This window comes from Scomber scombrus, chromosome 12, assembly GCF_963691925.1.
Source record: "Scomber scombrus chromosome 12, fScoSco1.1, whole genome shotgun sequence".
NCBI lineage: Eukaryota > Metazoa > Chordata > Actinopteri > Scombriformes > Scombridae > Scomber > Scomber scombrus.
In genome coordinates, this window is record NC_084981.1 from 25,426,645 (window position 1) to 25,450,918 (window position 24,274).

Below are 24,274 nucleotides of genomic sequence, written 5' to 3' on the forward strand. Positions count from 1 at the left end.
ACCGAGGTGCAACACGCAGCACCTTAACTGCTCTTTTGTGCTGACAGCCATAAAACCGCTGAGCTCTTCCCCGGTGTTTACTGGAGCAAAGAGCCTGCTGTGCTCATGCGAACTATCTTGGACTAAACCACATTCACCCCTTTTTTTCTTCTCCCTTGTAAATATGATTTGATGATGACAGATAACGACCAACATGAACATTGTCTTTTCTCACACATCCATCTTTTGGTTTTGTGCCAAGTTCGTGTTATACAATATGTTAATTTTGGATAGTTGCAGATAAATTTAACTCTATATCTGGCACTGACCAGCAGTATCAGGTTTGAACAAACAGTATCATGGCAACATTAGCCGATGCACGTGTCTGTTCATGCAGCGAAGTGTGAGTGTGTAGGAGGCTGCAGGATGGTAAAGTGGGCTTTGAAAGAGTGTACATCAAATATCTGATGTATTAAATCTGTTTGTGAGGTTAAAGTGTCGCAGTGTGGCCCTGGGAGGAGATGTGTTTTCCACCTGTGTTATGGCAAACAGCTGTCTGTTTTTGTGACTCCAGGCTCAAACATTAATGGCACTTGAAAGGAGTTTGGATGACAAAGAAGAGCACTACATTTTGTTGTAGTTGTTCCAGTATCATTTGTATCTATAATAGTCTCTTTCTCCAAACAATAACTGTAACTATTGAGTGAGATAGTACTGAAATGCATTCAAATAATTTGTTTTTATTAATCTAAAAACCATTATCAAGCAGAAATATCAAATATTCTCTGTTTCCAGCTACTGAAATATGAGGATCTGCATGTTTTTATCTATTTGATGTCACTATAAATTGAATATCTCTGGGTTTGGTGAACAAAAGTGGAACTGTGTAGGAGTTTTATTGACATAATTATTAGTCATTAAATGAAAAATGATATTCGATTAGAGCAGCACTACACTCAGGTTATGTCCTTAAACCTCTGGATGTAACGATGCAGTGTTGAGTTTCGGTTGTTCGTTTTGGTTTTATTTGTCCCAGTTTTGTATCTGTCTCTGAGATTTCGGCATCTGCTCTAAAAAGAAACGTAAATTCAATTTAATTTGTGGTTTTCCTTAGGATAAAAAGCATCTCTGGAGATTACAGAAGCCCATTTCAAACAGGAAAACAAGATTAGATGTTATAAATAGCAACAACAAAAACTACTCATGCTAAATCAAGATGATGAGTTAGCAAGTTTGTGACTTACTGTCTCATAGTTTTGACTGCTAGTGTGATTTTGACTTAAGAAGTATACATCATTTTGACAATGAGTAATTTTATTCTTCTCATGTCTAACTTAACACTTTATTTTTACTTTGTGTGGCAGTAATGATTTCTATAAGAAAAATGACTTCATATCACTTACCACAGTAATATGAAGTCATTTTGTGGCAGAAAAACTCTTTCAGTATCAAATTAAGGGCAGGGATCAATTTTTGGCAGGTGAAAAAGCCCATTTTGTGTTGTAATGGTCCTTTAAAAGAATTCCAAGCTGTCCTGTGAGCTCAGATATTTATATCATGAAGCTTATGAATGAGATCAAGTCATATTTAGGCAGAAATAACCATTCAGTAACTGCATTTGGCCTCCAATCAATTTCCGGCAGGTGAAAACTGTTTGTTATTTTAATAGTAGGCATAAACAATAATATACAAAACACATCCAAACATGGGAAGCAAATACAACGTAGGGCCCAGATCAGATAAAAAACAATGCAGAGTCACGAGGATCATTGCAAAAGTGATCATTTCTTTATTGAAAACACACCCATAAATCAAACATACTGTAGAGACATGTCTATCACGTAATTGCCATGCCTTATTTCGCTACAAACTACACTTCTTTTGGCCACAGTTGTGATAATGTGAGATAATTGTTTGCATATGCATATTATGACCGTTTAATCAAAAGAAAATTAGACGTTTTATAGCGCTACCGCTCAACGGCCTGCTGTGCGCGCTACCGCTCAACGGCCTGCTGTGCGCGCTCCCGCGGCCACAAATCAGATTCTGGCAGACGATCACTTTTTGGCATGACACCTGCTTGCTAGGTGCTTGCTCAGATTTGAGGTGGAATTTTTTGCTGTAGATAAACGTTTTCTTCCCACGCAGAGTGCACAGAGGACTCTAATGTCACTTCTTACAGAGTCAAACTCAAAGTAATGTCGGTACTTCCTTTCCAAGCATTAAACGCTGCATGGTCCTGCTCTCTCCCGCACTCCATGTTATCTCTTGTTGATCTACACACGTGTCTGTTGTTTACCACTGACGTCTCACCGCTCATACGTGATTGTCATGAGACAGTCTCACAAACAAAATCACGGTTTAGTAACGCAGCAACGAAGCCTGCTTGCGGGAAAGTAACAGTAATCTAATTACTTTTTGCAATTGTAATCCCTTACTTTACTCGTTACTTGAAAAAAGTAATCGGATTACAGTAACGTGTTACTTCTAACGCGTTACTTCCCATCAGTGGTTATAAATGTCATAATACATTATATAATTACATCTATCCACAGAGCAATGTTAACAATAACTAGGCACATTTAAAAAAAAAAAAAAAAAAAAAAAAAGCAATGTGACATAAATTTTACCTTTGAAAGCTGCAGCAAGTGTGATGTTGTGTTCTCAGCATGCAAACAGACTACAATATATATGCTGAGTGATGACACCCAGTAGCTTTGTGATGATCTACATCTTATCTGAGGAGGAGAGAAAAAAGCTAGGCAGGCATGCATTTGAATAGTATATCATCATTTTAACTATTTAAATGGTGCTTTTCAAAAACAGATGATACATGTGCTGTACACACATAACATACAATAAAGTAATGAAAGTCATGGGGGAAAAAGACAAGGTGTCCATTAAAGCAACTATTACAGATATGAATATAAAATCAGTATAAATCAATAAAACATAAAAAGTACATGACTAAGTAAAAAACCAAAATGAAAACAGCAATAGAAATATCACAATTAAGAATAAAAAGCATCTTTATACAACATCTCTTGTTTACCTTTCTAGCATGAGCTTGAATAAATGTAAAGGCAGCCACAGCCTCACACATGTAAAGAAACTGCAATCTGTCCTGGATGTAGATCCCTAACAAATGAACCGTAATGGCTGCTACATGCAACTAGTCTCTTTGTTTTCTTTCATTTAGACTTCAAAACAAGCAATTGAAATGAACAGTGTAAACATCTTGTCTATTTGGACAACTTTGATTGAGTTCTTGTTTCCCTGAATCTCTATAATAAGGCTGCAAAGCGAGCGTGACTCATAAAACCACATTTATGGGAAATATGCCATGATGAAATAAACTGGAATTATCATGTAAACAACATGCCTACATATAACAATAAAAAACAACATTTGCTGTTGCAAATGAGGAGTATATGAGCTTAACTTTTTAGAGGCAGAGCTTCTAGGAAACTTTTTTTTTTTAAATTGACTGTCTGAATTTCTTCCTTCCTTTACTCTGATAACTTTCTCTCCCTACACAGAGGTGACTGTCGTGCTATTATCATTTACAGCAATGATCTGCTGCTGCTGTGTTTCCATCCTGCAACAACACACATAGGCTAAAATCTTGTCTATGGCCCCTTTTCTCATGAAAACATACAGAACCAAGTCTCCAAGAGGATTGAAGAAGATGAATGCCAAAGGGCTAGGCATAGTACGATATGGTGTTATGCTACCAATTATGTAAGGCAGGAACAGCAGTGTGTAATTAAGCAACACCAGAATTGTTGCTCCAACAATTCGTCGTTTTTCCTCAGAGGAGATCGAGATGGCAGCAGACAGGCCTTTAAAGATCCCAACCACAGAGAAGATGAGCACAGGGAAGGGGAGGAGAAGGATTACTCCAATGGGCTTGTGTCGTCCATTGTGTTCCATGTCCATGATGGCGACTAAACAGGAAATGACCAAAGCTAAGACCCAGATCACAACACAGACCACCAATGAGCTCTTGATGGTCCGTCTAAAGGAGTACCACAGAGGCCAGGCAATGAGCAAATATCTGTAATAAAAGATAGAAACATAGATCATCTTAATCAGAGGAGGGGCTTCCAGGGTGGCACAGGGGGGCACCCGCCCCCCCTTGCAATCTGATTGGCCACCCCGTGTGACCCCCCTCCCAAGTCAATGACTCGTGGTAATGTCAATCATTGTGTAAACTACTGACGCTGCATGTTAAAACGGAAGCAAAGCTGAAACATTGTGTGACTAGACTGTGTTAAGAACTCATGAAGGCTTTTATTTTTGCAAAAAATACAAAGGAAGTGGCTCCGCTAATGAACTCGTGTAACTTCAACAGTCAAAGACTTTTTTTTTTCAACGTGATGCTCCTAGGTGCATCGAGTTAAGGCAAGAACAGAACACTACAGGTTCTTTAAGACTGTCACAACAATGTTTTGCCAACTTCTGTTCCATTTGGGAAAGTAAAACACATGCAGGTGTTAGCTCTCCATCTGGATAAACGTTAAAATCTCTCCACTATTTCAGTAACGTTAGCATCTGTCGTGTGTTTTGCGACATGAATTAACAGTCAACAACAGAGTATCATATCATTGTTGCTACTGTGATGTTTGTACAGTGCAAATAACATGTTGCTTTTCATTGTGTTTGTGGACACATTTTCAATGTAGACTACAGTATGAAACGAAGGCAGGGAGATATCTCCAATTTCTTCACTAAGAAGAAAATGAGCAGGGAAAGTGCAGATGACCAGCAGGAGTGTGAGAGTTAGAGTCAAGCTGAATGCAGCCAGGCAGCTAACACAGAACACAATTTCCTGTGTGTACAAGTATTTTGGGTTCCACACCGTGGACAGCAAAGTCAGGATCAAAGATAAGGCTATTAGTCCACTTTGTAAAACATGCTAGCTAACCAACCCACTGAGCCAGTGGAGGTGGAGGCAACACAGAAGAGCAGAGCAGCGCCAAATGTACAACCTCATTTGACTGCATATTATCCAGCACACTCAGTCTGCCGTCGGCGACATTCATATTAATAAATGAATTGCAGGTCATTACAATTTTGTTCAAACATTTTTGAAAAAGTGACAACCCTAGCAAGTACACACATAATAAGAAAACAGATACTTACCTTTGCAGGGAAATACAGACCATGAAGCCGACACTGGCCATTAGACCAAGGAGGTGAATTAAGAAGGTGATGAATTCCAGAAGACCCATGGGTTTTCCCAACCATATCGCCATGCAACAGAGCTGAATAAAGTCAGAGATGAGGAGGTTGATGAGGTAGATTGGAGCAACGTGATTATCACGTACCTGTAGGTGAACATGAATAGAAAAAGCACTTCAATCGTAAACATGCTGCTCTGAACTTAGTCACGTCTCTGAATATTGTGTTCTCCACAAAACAAAATGTAAAGCAGTGTGTGTTTCCACAAATTCAAACATTTTAAGAGAATATAATCTAGGACACTGCCAGGTTATATGTATAAACATACACCTGTAACTAGGACTGGGCAACATCTTGAAATTATTTGATTAATTCAAATGACTGTTTGTGCACAATAATGTCTAAATTGTAAAACCGAGTTATTACAAAAGAACAAAAAGTTTGTTTTAAGTCAACAAGTAACACAGATGGTAACTTACCATATCAGTCATAATAATAATACTAAATAATACTAAATACTATAAAAACCTAATGAAAAACCCCTGATCAGTAAAGACTACTGATTGATCCCTATATAAAAAACTTCAAAAAATTATCCCATCTATTACCTACTTTGAGTTTTGAGTTTGAGTTTCTTAAAGGGCACCTTTACAATTAAATTTGCAAATAACAGTTATTTTAATTATTTATTAAATACACCTACCTTTGACACCTGCCTTTAAAGGACTTGACCAGTATTTTTTGTACATTTTTCTTATTTCTTCTTTGTCAACAAATGTCATGTGCAGAGCCAAACCACCAAGCATGTGTGCATGTATCCAAATCTGATTTATCTTGATCCTAAATAAGTTACAGTAACCAGGAACAAAAGAACATATCATCCAGTGTGACTTTTCATTGACATGTTCTTCATAGTTTTTGGCAACAGCAGAGGAAGATATATCAGGCTTTAGAAACACGCACAACACTTGTAAGTGGGATCAGTTTGTTGCTGATTTGGCTCTGCACATGAGATTTGCTGAAAATAAGAATATAAAATATTGCCAGCCAAATATTTTAACCCCAAAATCTATTAAGATCCTTCACTGACACACAAAAACATAAATATCTGGTATAATGTACGCACCAGAGAAAACAGATAGTAGATGGCCAGTATGATCAAAGGAGGACAGATGACGATGGCCATCCAACAGGCAATATAGTCCTCATTTTTGAGCAAAGATGTCTCAATTAGAAAACTTTCATCATAATCACTATAATCATAATCATAGTCATGACTGTAGTTCTGTAATGTGTTGTTGCTGTACCATTCCTCCATTCTTCAGAGACCTATCAGGTTATAAAGAGCAAAGAAGTTTTGTAAAACATATATCCTATAAATATATATACTCAGTGATATCAACAAAGACTGCAGAGTACAAATACAGTGAACCCAAAACATTAAACAACATTGCACACAGAAATGTGCAGGAAAACAGATAGCATCATTGATCAAATGCACTTCAGTAGTAAGTGAACACATCACCTTTCTGCACATTCATCTTAATGATTGTTTTAATTTCCTTGTCCTAAATTTCTACATGTACCAATACCTCTGAACTGTCTGTTAATCAACAATACATTGTTAAATGTAGTAAATGTACCTTTGAAAGCTGCACGACCACAACCTGAATGACTTCTGTATGCTGGTGTCTGTTTTCTGTCCTCTGCATCCAGTCAGTGTGCAGAATATATTCACTGTGTGTTTGGTGTATGTCGACAGATGACATGCACTTCTGCATCATGGTTTCTTAATTCCTGTGGTTTTTCTATTGAAGGCAGTTTGGTTGTACTAATTAACCTTATCTATGTGCACATAGCATCCAACAAAAAAAAAAGAAAAAGTCAAGCAAGCATGAACATAGTGTAATTAAGTGAGCAGAGTTAATTTAAATAGCACCTTTCCAGATCAGACATTACAAAGTGAAAAAGACGATAAGAATACAAAATTAAATAGAGATTAAGTAGCTAGTTGGTGGCTGCTTATCAAAGAGGTCCACATATCCTAAATCCAGTGGGAGACAGTTCCAAAGTTTAGGAACCTCAATTTTAAAGGCACAATCACCTTTAGTTTTGAGTCTGGATTGAGAATCAACCAACAAGATATAATAAGATATAGTACACCTTATATTGAATGATCAAGGCTCCCAGTCTGCCTGTGATCTTGCCTGTTTCACTACAGGCAGTTTCTTCTCGCTTGTACAGACAGTAGGGAAATAAAATGAATGAATCAATAAATACAAACTGTGGATCCAACATGAAAACTGTTTTGGTTCAGTAACTTTCTAACTGTCAGTCAGCCTGGTGAAGGCCGTCCGCTGTCCCTGCTGAAAGATGGCTGGTTTTGTTAACAGAGACGTGTTAAATGTCTTGCTTCCTATCTGGATTCCCAGTTAGAGGCTTAAATGATCCTGTTTACTGAAGCAGCTGGTGATGTTCATATTAAAATCTGTAATAAAAAGAGTTGAATCTGTTAATCATATTTAGAAACAAAATGTAAGTGTGTCTTTACATCAGTCGCGTTCTCACAGCTTCATGCTTGCAACACTTTATCTTCCGTTTTAATCTTAATTTTCGGGTGTTGCATTATCACATTTGCTAATTTCCTAGAAATTTGACACATGTGACTCTGCTTCCTGAAAGATACTGTTTGCCTGTGTTTGTGTGTTTTAGACACTAAAAGTAAAGTGAAGATGCCTTCAAAAATAATGTCTTTAATGGTTTTTATTAGTCAGTTAACTTGTTACAAAGTTGAATAAACTGCAGAAACTTAAATGAAATCAGTATTTGTTGCCACTGCTCTCTCTCTTTCTCTCTCTCTCTCTTTCTCACAGAGCCTAGGAGGAGGCCTTGAATACTGTGTGTTTACAAACACCAACCGACAATCAAACAATCTTTATTTATATAGTGCCAAATCACAAAAATTCATCTCAAGGTATTTTACATATAGAGCAGGTCTAGACTGTGCTCTTTAAATTCAATTAAAGTCCTGCATAGTAAAACTTTAATAATGTGTTGTATTTTAAATGTTATATTATCCATTGTGTCAAATAGTCTTCCTAAATGTAAAGGCAGCCACAGCCTCACACATGTAAAAGTCCAGCTCCTTCACAGGCTCAGACTTGAGACATCAAAGAGAGTGCAGAAAGCCTCCTTACTGCAAATACGCCTTTTTAAAAAATTGTTTTATTGAAGCCGCTTCTTTATCTTACTTCTCTTTTTTTGACTTCCCCACTCGGCTTTGGTTACAGCCATCACTGTCGATTTCCAGCTAAGTGATCATTTTCCCCACACACCAGATGATACAAACTAACCACAGTGCATTGTGACATGCTGACCAATCATCACTTTCCCACGATCAATCGTGAGACTTTATTTGCTTCGCATAAAAACGACAATAATAATCAACATCAAGATAGTGTGTCTATTTCTGTGAGTATTTTTTCCTCACATCACAGATGGTAGATCCGGGCCAGCTTGTATCTCTTTCCTTTCTATTTACTTGAATTTCTCCCTTCCTTTACTCTGTTAGCTTTCTCTGCCAACACGGAGCTGGCTGTATGACAGGTCTTGAGCTGGCCTCTGGAACGATGAACATGTAGCTTCCTGTTCATTCTAGATTAAAAGCCGTTTTCATTGTCCACTTAACTTTTTTTTTTAGCATTCCATGTGAAATAGTTACCTCTTATCTGCCACCTCTCTGCTGACAGTCGAGTCTCTCCCAGGCGGGGAGTTCCGGTCCTATGAAATGAGGCCAACGCGGGAGTAACTTAAAACTGCATTCTATCAAAAGGCCACCAGAGGGCGACCATTTTGGTGTCAAAAGGACTTCCTTGTCTATACAAATCAATGGAGAATTCACCAACTTCTCACTTGATTTATAACCTCAGTAAACGTTTTCAAAATGTGTTTATGGTCTCAATCGTTAGTTTAAAGCCTTCTTCAATGCAGTATGATGTTCATTTGTGAAATTGTGGCCTCCCTGATTTTATATTTGACGATAAAGCAGGGTATGCATTAGGGCATGGCTACGTCGTGATTGACAGGTTGATTGGTTCACAGGTTCAGGAGGGTGCCTGATGCCCATATAAGTAGAATCCCTGTTTTTCCCAGCATGCACCTAAAATGTTCAAGATGGCGCTGCTCAGATCCGATACTATTGGCTTCCGAGCAGCAGTCCAAAAACCAATGGGAGACGTCATGGATGTTACGTCCATTTCTTATATACAGTCTATGATTGTGACATGCTGACCAATCGTCACAATATATCTTTGAAAATAATATATTGCACAGTCAATCAAGAGACTTTATTTGCTTCACATCATCTCGCTCAAGATGGCGTAAGTTCAATTGCCAACAAAGATAGAGACGTGATTGTACAGGAAATTGTACTGGTCTGTCGACAGATACTTCAATATTCTATGACTGCTTTATCTGGTCTCTTAACCCAGCATTTTAGGTCTAATGCGCATAAAAAAAGGTGAGCATTTAACATTTAACTTCTGATGTACTATTTATACATCCTTGCCTGCCTAACTTTTTTCTCTCCTCCTCAGATAAGATGTAGACAATCACAAAAGCTACTGGGTGTCATCACTCAACATATATATTGTAGCCTGGTGCTGCAGCTTTCATAGGTACATTTTATGTCACATCGCTTTTTAAAATGAACATACAAACATAATATTAATTTATTCATTTTTAAAGATTAATACCAAAGATCAGTGCTCATTTTATAACCCTGATAACAAAATTGGTTTTGCACTCCGGTTTCATACACCATTCTATCACAGACTGATACGATCTTTTATGCAACAGCAACCCTCAGTCTTTCTGTTCATGAGAATGCACCAACAGTTATGGTCCTAGGTATTGAAACATCACTCTTTGCTCTGTGTGACAACCTTTATTTAGCACAACCTACAAAAAGAGCAGTTTTTGCATCTGTATTCAGTTTTTTATTGTGTTATAAGATGCTACTACTTAAGCCTAGTAGTAGAAAGGTATGTCATTCGTGCAGAAGTCGGGCTGCAGGCTCTCAAAGGTGCAGTCGGACGTGTCCATGGCACAGCGGCTGCAGTGACAGCTCAAAGCCACGGGGTAGGTGACCATGGGATCCACACCGCTAGGACAGTCGGGAAGCTCAAAGGTCTTGTAGTAAAAGTCCCGATACGTGCACACATGCTGGTACACTTTGCTGTACGGTATCTTGATGACAGGGTCCTGGAGGGAAGCACAAGTAAAGAGTAAAGACTAATGCCACACACTGCAAAAACTACATGTTAGGACTTTTAAGTGTAGCTGTACTGTTTTTAAGATATATTGCCGAACATAAAACCTTATTGGAAGATGATGGCACTAGCATATGCTGAATTTAAGCACATTTTCCTACATATTGAGAAAATACTTCTTAAATATTTTCCATATATCAGTACAGATCTACTTGTTTTTAGTATACATACACCAGTTTCTGCAGGGTTTTTGAGGCTAGATATATTTACTTGTTTTAAAAAATCTTGCCAAGTCAAATTTGCCTGTTCTGTTGGCAGATAATTTTGCTTATTTTAAGTAATATATTCCTCATTTCATTACTTTTTTTGCAGCGCAATACTCTCAGCCTACACAGCATCTCAGACTGATTGTCTCATGCATTGCAGACAGTGTACCTTGGTGATGCAGTGGCCGCTGCAGATGGTTGTTTCCACCGGGTGACACGTGGCACAGCCCTCTTTCTCCACAGACACCGTCTGGTTGACGAGCTGGCAGGGTTGCAGCTGGAAGGCCACTAGTGATGGAAGATACTGCAGGTTGACTTAAACATGTCACATACTATAACTCTATGTCTGAACTGTTCATTCTGAGGTATTGACATTTGAGTGTTTACTAATGTCTTCTTGCAGCTGTTTTTTTAAAGCACTAATTAAAACGACACAGAAAACAATGATATGCAGTCATTAGGAACAAATTGATTGACAAAGACTTAAAGGATAGATAGATAGATAGATAGATAGATAGATAGATAGATAGATAGATAGATAGACAGACAGATAGATAGATAGATAGATAGATAGATAGATAGATAGATAGATAGATAGATAGATAGATAGATAGATAGATAGATAGATAGATAGATAGATAGATAGATAGATAGATAGACAGGTAGATGGATAGATAGATAGATCGATGGACAGATAGATAGATAGATAGATAGAGAGAGAGATAGATAGAGAGATAGATAGATATAGATAGATAGATAGATAGATAGATGGATGGACGGACGGACAGATAGATAGATAGATTGATTGTTTGATTGATTGATAGACAGACAGATAGATGGATAGATAGATAGATAGATAGACAGCCACATGTAACATCACATATAAAACACATATTTAACTATCCAATGGTAAAAAAAAAAAAAAAAACGTATTACGTGCCAGTAAAAGTGCACTGAAGTATAAAAAAACCCCCAAAAAACTGTTATTTAAAAATATGAATAAAGACGTTGTGATTTGATGTCAGGTCTTTTCCAACTTTCTAATAATAACATGCAGATTTCTATCATATTTGATTAAATAAGTTTGAGATTAACATGCTCTCTAAAGATTACACTGATTACTGATTGTCTTACCTGCAGGAGTCAGCGGCCAAATGGGAGACGAAACTGCCAGAAACAAACTGAGCATGAGGGCAAACATCACTCTGGTAACCTGGACAACCATCGTCCTGGAAGAGATGAAGCTGGTTCGTTAAACAGTTAATTAGCTTATCACTTGCTCGTTCACATGGTTGGTCTCAGATGAAGGTAGTAACTGGAGGATTCACAAGTGGTTAAATTCAGTTAATTCTTCTAATTTGACCTATATGTGATCATATTTTTTGCAGATTCCTCTTTACTTTATTCTTTGTCTTTTCCTTGATTGTTACCATTTCTATATCTAGGTACAGTATAACCATAGACTGTATATAAGAAATGGACGTATCATCCGACGTCACCCATTGGTTTTTGGACTGCTGCTTGGAAGCCAATAGTATCGGATCTGAGCAGCGCCATCTTGAAAATTTCAGGTGCATGCTGGGAAAAATAAAAACACGGATTCTACTTATATGGGCATCAGGAGGGGCATGACGCGCCCTCCTGAACCTGTGAACCAATCAACCTGTCAATCACGACGTAGCCACGCCCTAATGCATACCCTGCTTTATCGTCAAATATAAAATCAGGGAGGCCAAAATTTCACAAATGAACATCATACTGCATTGAAGAAGGCTTTAAACTAGCGATTGAGACCAAAAACACATTTTGAAAACGTTTACTGAGGTTAGAAATCAAGTGAGAAGTTGGTGAATTCTCCATTGACTTGTATTGAGACGGAAGTCCTTTTGACACCAAAACGGTCGCCCCCTGGTGGCCTTTTGATAGAATGCAGTTTTAAATTACTTCCACGTTGGCCTCGTTTCAGAGGACCAGGACTCCCCGCCTGAATATAATATACTTACTAAGGGTTTAAACAACTTTATATAAATGTTAAACGTTATATAAACTTTTTTTATTAATTTACTGGGAACTGTGACACATTTTATTGTACATCAGACATAACACGACTGCTTAAAAAGAAGCAAAGCAAAGATTAACTAAAAATCATCACTGGATTGTTACGTTTTGTTTTGTTTTGTATTGTTGTTGTTTTTTTTACTGACTGAGTATCTCTCCTTTAGCTTGAGGTGTGTGTGTAATGTAATATATACCATATGTGAATAATTATAATAGTAACAACCATGATTAAACATAACAGTGTCATCATTTTACATTTTAATCCTTTATTTATTTTTTTGGTCTATATTCTCTACTTGTGTTGACAAATTGTATTAATCAAAGATCCTTTTTTTATTGCTCATTTGGGAGTTTAAAGGCCCTGAAAACACATTTTCTTTCTTTTTCTCCCCAAATTAGAAATATTTTACGTATTTTATATCAAAGATTTATGTGTTTTATTTCTTTCTTTCTTCTTTTTTAAAATAATTTTACTCGTTTGTAGTGGGCAGAGCTCAGCTGGACAAATGTTTTTTGAGTGTGAAACTCTTAATAAAAATTACCTATATTGCTACTATCCACAAAACTGAGTTTGAGGTGTCTTAAAAACTCATAATAATATATATTGTAATTATAACAGTAACAACCATGAGTAAAAATAACATAATTATTGTTTGTTTTTGTTTTTCGGTCTATATCCTGTACTTGTTTTGACTTTTCAATTTTAATTAATTAGGGAAGATACTCTAATGGTGATTTATGAAAGAATTTGAGCCAATAATTGTTTATAAATTACTTATTAACATAACTATATATAACTGTAGTCTTTGTAGCATGTTGTAAAGAGGAAAAACACACATGCTGTTCTACCATTTATATTCATTGACGTCTATTTATGATACTGGAGTTTGCTGTTATACACTCATATACATTAAGGTTTTTTTTTTAGATGAAATCAATCAATAAATCTCAGTTATATGACCAACTTACCTTATAGTGAAGTCTCAGCCGGTGTGCTGAGGCCGACTGTCCTGCTCAGTATTTATGCAGCACAGAGGAGTCTGGTATCCAGGATGAAACTCGCTGGATGTCACGCTGCTTCGACCCTGGTCACCTGTTTCCATGACACTTTAACATCCAAGCACAAACAAGTTTCCGGTATGCAACCCAAAATAATATAATGTTAAAAAGGAGCAGTTGGAAGTTCAGCATATAGCTCGAGAAGATTAATGAGTGAATCACAGTGTAGAGTAGTTAAGAGACACAAATGAAATATATTGATTTATTAGCATCTTGTTATTTGTCTATTTCACTCTCTTTGTATTAAATGTTCAATATTGTTTTTTAGTATTAGTGATATTCAATGGCACAATGTAACAAAGTACTGCAGCTTACTGAAGTACAATTTTAAGGTACTTGCACTTTACTTTAGTATTTCCTTTTTATGCGACTTTGCACTTATTCTTCTACGTTTTAGAGGGAAGTATTATTAAATATATTATATTATTATTTTTATAATATTAATATTATATAATCTTTACTGCATTGCATTTATTTTTTCTCAGATGAGTATTTTATACATAAAACATGTGATCTTCTTCATGAAATAACACTGAAGCAGCATTGTTATAGATTACACTATACAGTAGAAGTTACGATTAGCTTCACAGTGACAGCTTTAAAATATCACTTATTAATTATATGTTTATAATAAATACTCACTTACCATTTTTATTGTTATCCTCTACTGTTCATATTACTTGTTTTACTTACTTATTATTTATTGTTCTTTACTTTTATTATTGATGCTCTCTCTGTTTTTAATATCCACTTTACTGCTGTGACTTGTACTCTTTGGACTTAATGAAGGATTATATTATGTTATCTTATCTTAAATGGGGACAATTTGCAGAATTAGCACTTTTCCTTTGAAGCTTTGTATGTTAATGTATGGAGTTTTATTTTTTTTCATCGTGTTGCTGCAACTTTTACTAAAAGATCTCAGTACTTCTGTGTATTTTAAGCAGTAGTTTACATTATGTGCAACCTACAGTACACTGTTTTATTCATCTTTGTTTAATTATATGTTTATACAGTAAGAGTTTTATGTATTTTTTTTAAATTAGTCTATTTATCTGTGTGTGTACAGGGGGAAACCACTGAGAATTGCTGATACTTTTCTTGTAATCAAAGTTTACACAGAAGAAGGGACCATGCAGAATGGAGGATATATGATATTTATTGAGTAATACAGATGTTTTTATTAGATTGTCTGTAATTAGAATAAATCAGAGGCTTCACTTCCTGTGACAGATATCTTCTCCTATATGGTCTAAAAATTAGGATTCCTGGTTTTCACACAGACTCTTTTTGATTGACAGTTAAAATACAAAATGTGTTTTCTACTGATAGTACCAAAATGTGCATGATGTCAACAGAAAAGAAGAAAAATGTCCATTACCCTATGTGAGAAAATTGCAGAAACAATATTGCTCAATATTAATTCAATCACATTAAATAAGAATCTATAACACTTTTAGAAATATACCACATAATGAAATAAAATAGTATTGACTCTATCTTAAGCAGTTGTATTTATTGGTCTTCAACGCTCCAATTTTTATGTATTTTTTCATATTATATGCCATCATTACATTTAAAGGAACTTTTTTGTAGTCGACTCTTCAAACTGTATTTCTCAGAAGAGCTAGTTGAGGAAATCTTTCCCACACAGCTTCCACAGGATGAGCGACTGTCAGGTATTAATCTGCTGCTACCGGTGAAATAATCCTGTTTTTATCAGCGTGGGATCACTGTGACACACTGACTTCCTCCTGACATGGTTTATTTTAGGAAGGATATGAAAGGGTTAAGATGACACAGTGTGATGATGCCTGTCTGGGACAAATAAGCAGCCCTCAACCTTGAATTACAATTTAATTAATTGCTTCTATTTTAGGTCACATTAATTGTGTGGATCATAATATAAAATCCCAGATTGAAAATTTGACTCACAGGAACAAAAAAGACATAAATGAGAGGTTGTTTTATGCTGCCCACTTTTAGGTTTGACTGTAAAATATCAATAAAAGACATTAATTGATTCAGTGTGTGTGTGTGCGTGTGTGCGTGAGAGAGAGAGAGAGAGACAGAGAGAGAGAGAGAGAGAGAAAGAGAGCGAGACTTTGCAACCTGGTGTTAAACTGTGTTTGGTTACCCATCACATTCTGTGACTGGCAGTGTTGGAAGAAGTACTCAGATCCTTTACTGAAGTAAAAGTGTCTAATGAATGAAATATAATAAACAAAGAACATAATTAATACAAATTTCAAAATGAATATATCAGTCACAGACCGATGTTCTGCTACATAAGTAGGGGAGAACGGGGTTGGTAGTCACTTTTTCTTTAACTTTCCTTTGAATTCCTCATAAAATCTACTAATTCTGAAATGTTTTGACACAAGGAACATCAATATATATATTTTCCATATTCCTTTTGAGTATAATATCTAAAAATTGTTCTCTGATTTAACAAGGAAACATCTCAGGGATTACATAATAATATTAGGTGTTGATATAATGTATTGGATTCATATGTAAATAAGGTAAACAGGTCAGAATAGCAAAAAGTGTCGCATATAACCTTAATCCACCCTACTTTAAGTATATTTAGCTAGTTATACTTCTATAAATTGTACTCAAGTATGATTTTAAATACAGAATTTGTACTTGTAATGAAATATCTTTGATATTGACGCTTTTACTGAAATTAAGGATTTGAGCACTTTTCTTAACACTGCAGGTCACATAATCTGAAGGTTACCAAATACGATGCAACACCGGAACTATACATCAGAAAACGCCGTTTTTCTTCTCTCGAGTCGGACATGTATAGCAGTGGGACCTGTACGGCACTCACACACAGCGCATGCGCAGAACCCAATGTGATTACGAAAATGCTTGTTACGTTATCGTTTGTTTAAGGTTAAATCACTCGTGGTTAAACTTCGCATTAAGGAGACACACCGTGCTAAAATGTCAGGTGAAGAAGAGGAGAGCGACAAGGTAAGAGCCAGAAGTAATGCGTTGTTGCTAGGAGACACGAAACTTCCAGTTTTCAGAAGGTCAATAGCAGCAAACGCGTCCGTTTGACTCATAACGTGTTTAAATGTTATTCTGGATGAAGTGGTGTTATGATGCATTGTGTTGGCTGTCAGATTAAAAGCTAATTTATAGAAGAAGCGAGCACAGAAAGAAGCCGGTTGTAAATTAATGTTTTTACATGCTACATCTGTTTCCTTGTCTTGGTGTTTCGGTTTAATTGGTGACCGTGCTAATTGGTGACTTTCTCACGTTTAGAAGATAAGTTAGGAGAGGTGAAAGAGTCTTTCTGAGCACGATTTAACTTGTGTAAATGGCATACACACACACACACACATCTATATACACACACCGACATATATATACTGTACACACACACACACACACACACACACACACACACACATAGCCTATACACATATATACAGTATATACAACCATAGACACACACCGACATATATATACACACACACACAAACACATATACACAAACACACATATATACCTATGATATATACACACATACACACACACACACCGACATATATACATACACACACATATATATATACACACATATATATACTCGCACACACGTATATTTTGTGTAACAGCTGTAATGTCTTCAATATACAGCTGATGAGTCTTTAATGTATAGCCTAACTCATCAATTGATACCTAATAGACTTTATTAATGCTGGTTGTCACTAGGTATCGGTACTTTTATCTTTTAAGGTATCGACTGAAATAAATCGATACCAAGAAGTATGTAATCATCTCCCCTCAAACAATACTTGCAGTCAATCCTTTTTGCATCCAGAGTTAGAAAATATGACTATTTGTATGGACTTGCTTGCAGGCCATCAACTCAAAACTTAAATATTAATAATTCGAAGAATTTCAAATTATTTAGATGTGGAGGAGCGGTGGCATTTTATGTAATTTAATCCCTCTATTCACCTGATGGGTATTAAATGAAGCACTCTACTACTTTAAGGGTATTTGGATTAGTACTGGGAACATGATTATCATAAACGTAGTGGTCACTGACATATTGGTGCTTAAATATGAGTACAACAGATAAATAAATATATAATTAAAAGACCTAAGATACATTTTTTGGAATAAATAGTTGCACATGATTTTGAGATAATACCAGTATAAAAAAACAAAACAGATTAAGTTTCCATGAAGAAGAAGTATGAATTTATGTCTCAGTTTTACATACAAGGTGGAAAAAAGTCACTTCTGAGCTCTGTTTCTGTCTGTTTGTCTTCACTCTCCGTCTGTTTTGGTTTCAGGGTTTTCGGCTGCTGGGGATTCTGGATGTCCAAAAAACTCCGTGCTCCAGAGAGGCCGTCCTGCACGGAGCTGGAGGCTCAGTAGCAGCTGGACTGCTGCACTTTCTGGCCACCAGTGAGTCTGAAGTCAAGCCTGAACAGTTTCAAAGATCTAACTATTCTAAATATTCTGAGTAAATGTCCTTTTTTTAATCCATTATTTCAGGAGGCATCCCACCTAATAAGACATAACATAACACATTCTTCTATATGATGACTTTTGGACAACCTGTTGAGCCATATCAGAGTTTTTAAACTTGTTGGGAGCATTTTATGAGAAAGATGGTGAATGATATGCAGGAGGAAGTGGGAAGTTTCTTGTTCTTGTCTTGAGATGTCCGAGGGGTCTAAGAGGCAGTGGATGTTTAACTTGGCAGAAGAAAAGTTTATCTGAACTCTGAAATGAATCATGAATCATGTTTGAACTCTCAGCAGCAGTCTTTCCTCTTGTGTGCAGGTCGGGTGAAAAGGTCTTTTGATGTGGGATTTGCAGGTTTCATGATCACCACATTTGGATCCTGGTAGGTCTTTATGTTGGTTTTATCTTCACCTTCTTTTTTTTAAACTTTTTTGACCACAAGGAACATTTTGTCAAACAGTCAATGTGCTGCACGTTTAAAGTGTTATATATTATATTTTATTGTGTTTGACGATGTGTGTGTGCACGTGCATGTGTGTGTGACACACACACACACACACACACACACACACACACACTTTCATTTTTTCATTACACACATACACACCACACTCTGATACCCATACAAACACATCCAGGTAATTTTGGATGCAATCACTGCATTGTATTCTCCCATAGGCAAAAGTACTGCTAAATGGCGCCATCTGGTGGAGAGAAAAAACTAAAAACTACCATTTTGAAGCCAGGGCTACAAAATGGGTGTGTCCAAAATGATCAAGAAAATAACAATGAAAAGCCAATAATGTCCTTTGTGGGTTATAATGGTTAAATTCACACCAGGAAGCTGTTTTTTAGTAGTATTTTATTGCACACACAAATCTAAAATGTTATCACTCATTTGCAACTTTGTGAAACACTTTCAAGCACAGGTGTCAAATTTCTTGTGATTTAAGCCAAGGCAATTTTATTTGCATAGCACTTTTCAACACAAAGGCAATTTCAAAGTGCTTTGCATAAAACATAAAATGCATCAAGAAAGGATGTAAAAGCAACACATGGCACAATCAAAAAGACATTTAAATGCGATTTAAAAGTGTTAAATTAAAGCTTAAAAGCAGAGACTATCACAGATATATTGACCTTTTTTCTTAGTTTAAGTTGGATATATTTACATGTTTTTTATGTAGTTAGTTTAGTTAGTTATAGTTATTTATAGTAATTCAATTCCTTGTGTAGTTTACTGTTTCACTGCATTAATGTCATTTTATACAAAAAAGTTTATTGTCAAACTGTAAAATGTCTTGCACTTTGTCACAAGTGTTTGATAACTACATTTAAGAGATAAATGCAAAAAATGTATGTTTATGTATATAGTCTTTATGTGTAAGATTATTGGCTGACATATTGATATCGTAATTTTTTTACTCCCTAATATTGGTATCGGCATCAGCCCCAAAAATCCAGTATCATTTCGGCCCCTATGTAAAGTGTCAATATACGTTACTTTGCCAAATCAAATGAAATGCACCTGTCAGCTGTTCCCCCTCAGTAGAACGAAGAAGTTGATTTGACATATAAGGAGGGACACATTGTTATCCAAGCATCATGTGTGTGTGTGTCTGAAAGTTGAATTTCTGTCGCTTCCAGTCACCCGAAACGCTCCCCGTGTCTCCCTCCAGGTTATACTGCAGGATGAGCAACGCTAAGCTTCGTGTACAACAGAGGATAATCCAGGACGGCATCAAGAACAAAGTCGTGTACGAAGGGACCGTCCTGGACCCAACCAAAAAACCTGCAGCAGAAACGACATCAGGCCCCTCATGACCTCAGGTGCTGAAACTCTTTCTCCTCCTCTTCTTCCTCCTCCTCCTCCTCTGTCAGGGCTCGGAGGAGACGAAAAGACTCTGTCAGCTGTCACTCTGTTGTTGAGTTTTCCAAAAGACTGACTTCAACTGCACAAGTTGGGTTTTTTTCTGTTTGTTTTCTTTGTTTGTTTGTTTTTTTCTTTGTTCACAACAAAACGAAAACATTAAAACTCACATTTCATCCCTCCTTTTTGACTGAAGGAGCGAGCTGATCCTAAATTGAACCCTGATGATGATAAAACCAGTTAAATTCTCAATACTTGAAACTCTGTGATTACAGCGACTCATTCAGTGTTGATTCTTTTACACCAATCAACCACTAAATATACAAATAAGTCAAGCAAAACTAATAGTGTGATGTCAGTCTTTAATTGTCTTGTTCATATGAAACAGTCTGAGCTACTGTACTAATAATAAGTCGAAATAACTACTTGGATAAAAAGTGGAATAAGGGTTGAAAGTGACACTATTGACAGCTTTTTAATTGATTGCATTATCTAAACAGACAACACTGACTGGCTGTGAATCATAGCTGTTTGTCTGATCTGATCTGACGATAAACTGTATTTATTGTGCTATTTGTTCCGAGTCTTTAAGAGTTGTAACTGGAAAGCAATTTCAGCATTGAATCATTGGGATAAACTTGTACTACAGTGCTTCAGAAGTTGTTAAAAAATGATAAAGAACAAGAATTATAAAGTAGATGAATGGCTGATATGCAACCTACAGACGGCCGAGCAGCAGCAGCAGTTCTTTGGTTCAGTGCTGAATCAGCTTTGAAATTCACATGAAAGCCTGATTATAGGATCACTTAGTATTTAAGCAGTGAATGTGTGGAGAATAAATTGTGAAATGAGTAAGAGTAAGTTGTCGTGTGTGATATTTTTGTAAATTGAATCAGTTAATTTAAGCAAAGATCTGTTGGATCAATAGAAATCATTATCAGAAAATGGTTTTATCTATTAAGAAAAAGGGATCTGCAGCTAACTTTAAACTCTGAATCCTGATTGGCTGCAGGTGGGAAATTATAACAACTCGCATCACATATTTATTTTATAATAAATGTCCGATTTTAACCCTCAAATAGGCAGGAGTGGAAAATGAGATGGGAAAATTATTGTTTTTATTTACTTTGATGTTACTAGTTAACTAATTTCCACAAATAATTGAAACAATATTTATATATTTTGGATTTTATTGGTTGTATCTCTACCAGGATACGTTGCCCCTATTAACCCTCCTGTTGTCCTCAAGACAAGGAAGGAAGGAAAGAAGGGAGGGTGGAAAGGAAAGGAGGAATGAAGGAAAGGAGGATGGAAGGGAGGAAAGGAAGGTAGGAGGGAGGGAGGAAGAAGAAAGGAAAGAGGGAGGAAAGGAAAGAAGGAAGGAAGGACAGAGGAAGGAAGGAAGGAAAGGAAGGAAGGAAGGACGGAGGAAAGAAGGAAAAAAAGGAAGGTAGGAGGGAGGGAGAAAGGGGAAAGAGGAAGAGAAGAAGGAAGGGAGGGTGGAGGAAGGAAAGAGAGAAGGAGGGAAGGAGGAAGGACAGACGGAAGGAAGGAAGGGAGGAAAGAAGGAACAGTCAAGACAGATGGGGTAAATTTGACCCGGGAGGACGACACGAAGCTTAAGGTATAAAACATGTATATATGTTACGTTAAAGTTAAGAGCACAGGTTTAATTGTGTACTCACAACTGCTAAACTTGTAGTGTTTTTATTGTGTGATTGATCTCAACAGCTTAGTTTGATATAATCATAAATGTGTGGGAGTATAAATAGATTTTATACTCTCTGTCATTCATTTTACATAGATTAGGTTTGCTGTTGTACCACCAAACAGCCAGCAGGTGTCACTACGTCCTTGCATGGATCTCACCCAGTCCTTCACTAAAAACCTGCGACAGGTATCAAGATTCCTGCTGGAGAAAAAGTGAAACATGGTAAAACATTTAAGTCCTTGTCTCCAGTGTCGCCTGGAGCAAAAACAAAATGTATTTTTCATGATGTGCGTGTGACTTTTAAAGGCAGCAGTGCCACTACTCATCATTTAATTATTTATCTGCTTTTACAGCCACTTTCTGACTCTTATAGAATTTTTATAGGCTTTTACATACTTTAAAAGAAAATTGGCAGTGATGGTGAAGTCACACTTTTTTTTCTTCTCTCGGAATGTACTCAGATTATATATATCAATATTTTGATCAATATTTGTGCCAAAACACTATTAGTCTTCATGTGAGAGACTAAAATCTTCTAAAACAGCATCATGAGACACTACAACTCTCCACTGAAATCCGAGCTAATAAAAGTCTTTCACTAACACTGACACATGATCGCCTTTAAAGTGCAAATACGGAGCAACATTAGCATTTATTTGTAGTGTTTGCGTTTGGTGTTTTGTGTCCATGTGATGATTGTACAGCCGATATTCACTCTTTTTTTTTTTTGCTTTTGGTTTGATCTCCACCAACTCCAGAGGGAAATATGTCTCTTTAGTTGCTAAATGTTTCATATTCTCACCAGCTGGTCACTAACTTTTTCCATCTGCAAAAAAAAAGAGAAAGAAATGAAACTACAAGAGCAGTGAGAGTGAACCAGAAGAGGTGAAAGATGTTTAAAAAGCTTCATAGAGATGAAGGCAATTTCAGAGTAGACCTATAAAAATATTAATTACAGTCGCTTTAAGCTTCTGCTTCATGAGAGAAAATGTGTGGCCTTAAACTGAATTATTACAGAACACATGAATAATAATAAATGAACCTGCAGGGAGGAGTGCTTCACCACAAGACTTCATTAACTGTAGGAACTGAACAAGCACAGGAAGTTGAAAAGAGGCCAGAGCACTTTTAACGGTTATGCAGAGCTCATTTTATTCCTTAAGCTGATGTTTTTAAATGCACACAATTATGCACACAAGAAAATATATAGTGCAGCTTTCTTTAATTATGCTCCAAAATGAAGGATGATGATGATAAAGCTATAAGAGATGTGGACTTTGTGAACATTTTAATTTAATATGGCTTTTAATTAGTGTCATTTTTTATTTTAGATCTAATTTTTAGATCTTATTTTTGATTTAACCCTCCTGTTGTCCTCAAGTCAAGGAAGGAGGGAAGGAGGGAAGGAAGGAAGGAAGGAAGGAAGGAGGAAGGAAGGAGGAAGGAAGGAAAGGAGGGAGGAAGGAGGGAAGGAAGGAAGGAAGAAAAGGAGGGAGGAAGGAAGGGAGGGAGGAAGGACAGACAGAAGGGAGGAAGGAAGGAAGGAAGGAAGGAAGGAAGGAAGGACAGACGGAAGGAAGAAAGGGAGGAAAGAAGGAACCCGGGAGGACGACGCGAAGGTTAAGTGCTGCTGCTGTTTTATTGTATTGTATTTTTTTATTTTACTCTGTGAAGCACTTTGAGTTAAATCCCTTCTATAAATAAAGTTTATTCTCATTATTCTTATTATTTGTCCCCTCTTCAGAGCTTCAAACAACAAGAAGGAGCAGCTTGAAGCTCTTCAGATGATTCAGCAGCTGTAAACAATCTTTTTAAAAGTCATAAAATAAACGCTGAATACTTGTCAAAGTGCTGCAGCTTCTTTGCAAGTTTGTGTGCAAAGAAGCTCGTTTGCTGCCAACAACAACAACAAAAAATTACAAAGTCAACCATAATCTCTGTTGTACAATTTCCAACACAAATATTAGACATTTTATATAATACTAATCTGCACTACGCTGGCAGCATGCTGCATACTTGCATTTCTTAAACTCATCACCATAAATCAGCGGACACAGGAAGCACATGGAGCAACGTCCTTCACACAACAATACTAGCTTGTGGAGTCTTATTATAGAAGACCTTCATCCTCTATCTGTGAGTCAGGGTCTCGTGGGACGATTGTTCCACTAGAGCTGTTGGCACGACGAATCAGGGGTGAGATGTCACCTCATATGATACCGCAAAGATATGTCGTTACTTGACTTAGAGTGACATGGACATCAGGAAGGAGAGACAGAGGGGACACTCCGGACATCTGTCACCGCTCTGCATGCCACACGCTCCTGTGTTGAATTGTCAAGCAGCGGAAGGTTATTTTTGTGCGTCGTCATGAGAT

At 36.7% G+C, this 24,274-nt stretch overlaps 3 protein-coding genes across 5 annotated transcripts; 1 reads left to right on the forward strand and 2 right to left on the reverse strand.

Moving 5' to 3' along the window:
- Window positions 1-1,745: 1,745 nt before the first annotated feature.
- On the reverse strand, window positions 1,746-6,865 carry LOC133991994 (G-protein coupled receptor 4-like). 2 transcript variants are annotated; one of them, XM_062430632.1, is made up of 4 exons: window positions 6,807-6,865; window positions 6,290-6,492; window positions 5,125-5,246; window positions 1,746-4,036 (listed from the first exon to the last, which is right to left on the reverse strand). In XM_062430632.1, the coding sequence occupies exons 2-4, from the start codon at window positions 6,479-6,481 to the stop codon at window positions 3,511-3,513; spliced, it is 840 nt and encodes a 279-aa protein (XP_062286616.1). In that variant the 5' UTR covers window positions 6,482-6,492; window positions 6,807-6,865; the 3' UTR covers window positions 1,746-3,510. The 2 variants fall into 2 exon arrangements, with proteins under 2 accessions (XP_062286616.1, XP_062286615.1); XM_062430631.1 differs by having other exon boundaries at window positions 5,125-5,309.
- A 3,326-nt stretch (window positions 6,866-10,191) lies between these two features.
- Window positions 10,192-11,924, reverse strand: LOC133991531 (gonadotropin subunit beta-2). Its single transcript, XM_062429981.1, has 3 exons — window positions 11,834-11,924; window positions 10,869-10,987; window positions 10,192-10,425 (listed from the first exon to the last, which is right to left on the reverse strand). Exons 1-3 carry the CDS (start codon window positions 11,922-11,924, stop codon window positions 10,192-10,194), a joined length of 444 nt encoding a protein of 147 aa, XP_062285965.1.
- A 4,745-nt stretch (window positions 11,925-16,669) lies between these two features.
- LOC133991492 (cytochrome c oxidase assembly protein COX20, mitochondrial) lies at window positions 16,670-23,690 on the forward strand. 2 transcript variants are annotated; one of them, XM_062429921.1, is made up of 5 exons: window positions 16,670-16,801; window positions 18,139-18,253; window positions 18,635-18,698; window positions 19,996-20,146; window positions 23,642-23,690. In XM_062429921.1, exons 1-4 carry the CDS (start codon window positions 16,772-16,774, stop codon window positions 20,138-20,140), a joined length of 354 nt encoding a protein of 117 aa, XP_062285905.1. In that variant the 5' UTR covers window positions 16,670-16,771; the 3' UTR covers window positions 20,141-20,146; window positions 23,642-23,690. The 2 variants fall into 2 exon arrangements, with proteins under 2 accessions (XP_062285905.1, XP_062285904.1); XM_062429920.1 differs by lacking the exon at window positions 23,642-23,690 and having other exon boundaries at window positions 19,996-21,043.
- Window positions 23,691-24,274: the final 584 nt, after the last annotated feature.

Bases quoted from the DNA above. Each gene is read 5' to 3' on its own strand.
- LOC133991531 (XM_062429981.1), bottom strand. From the start codon at position 11,924: ATGGTTGTCCAGGTTACCAGAGTGATGTTTGCCCTCATGCTCAGTTTG. The intron at 10,988-11,833 runs GTAAGACAATCA...TTCCATCACTAG, and splicing joins TTGGCCGCTGACTCCTGCAG to TGGCCTTCCAGCTGCAACCC. The intron at 10,426-10,868 runs GTACACTGTCTG...GCTTCCCTCCAG, and splicing joins GCGGCCACTGCATCACCAAG to GACCCTGTCATCAAGATACC.
- LOC133991492 (XM_062429921.1), top strand. From the start codon at position 16,772: ATGTCAGGTGAAGAAGAGGAGAGCGACAAG. The intron at 16,802-18,138 runs GTAAGAGCCAGA...TTTTGGTTTCAG, and splicing joins AAGAAGAGGAGAGCGACAAG to GGTTTTCGGCTGCTGGGGAT. The intron at 18,699-19,995 runs GTAGGTCTTTAT...GTCTCCCTCCAG, and splicing joins ATCACCACATTTGGATCCTG to GTTATACTGCAGGATGAGCA.
- LOC133991994 (XM_062430631.1), bottom strand. From the start codon at position 6,481: ATGGAGGAATGGTACAGCAACAACACATTACAGAACTACAGTCATGAC. The intron at 5,310-6,289 runs GTGCGTACATTA...GTTCACCTACAG, and splicing joins TCTACTATCTGTTTTCTCTG to GTACGTGATAATCACGTTGC. The intron at 4,037-5,124 runs GTAAGTATCTGT...CTTTTATTACAG, and splicing joins GTCTGTATTTCCCTGCAAAG to ATATTTGCTCATTGCCTGGC.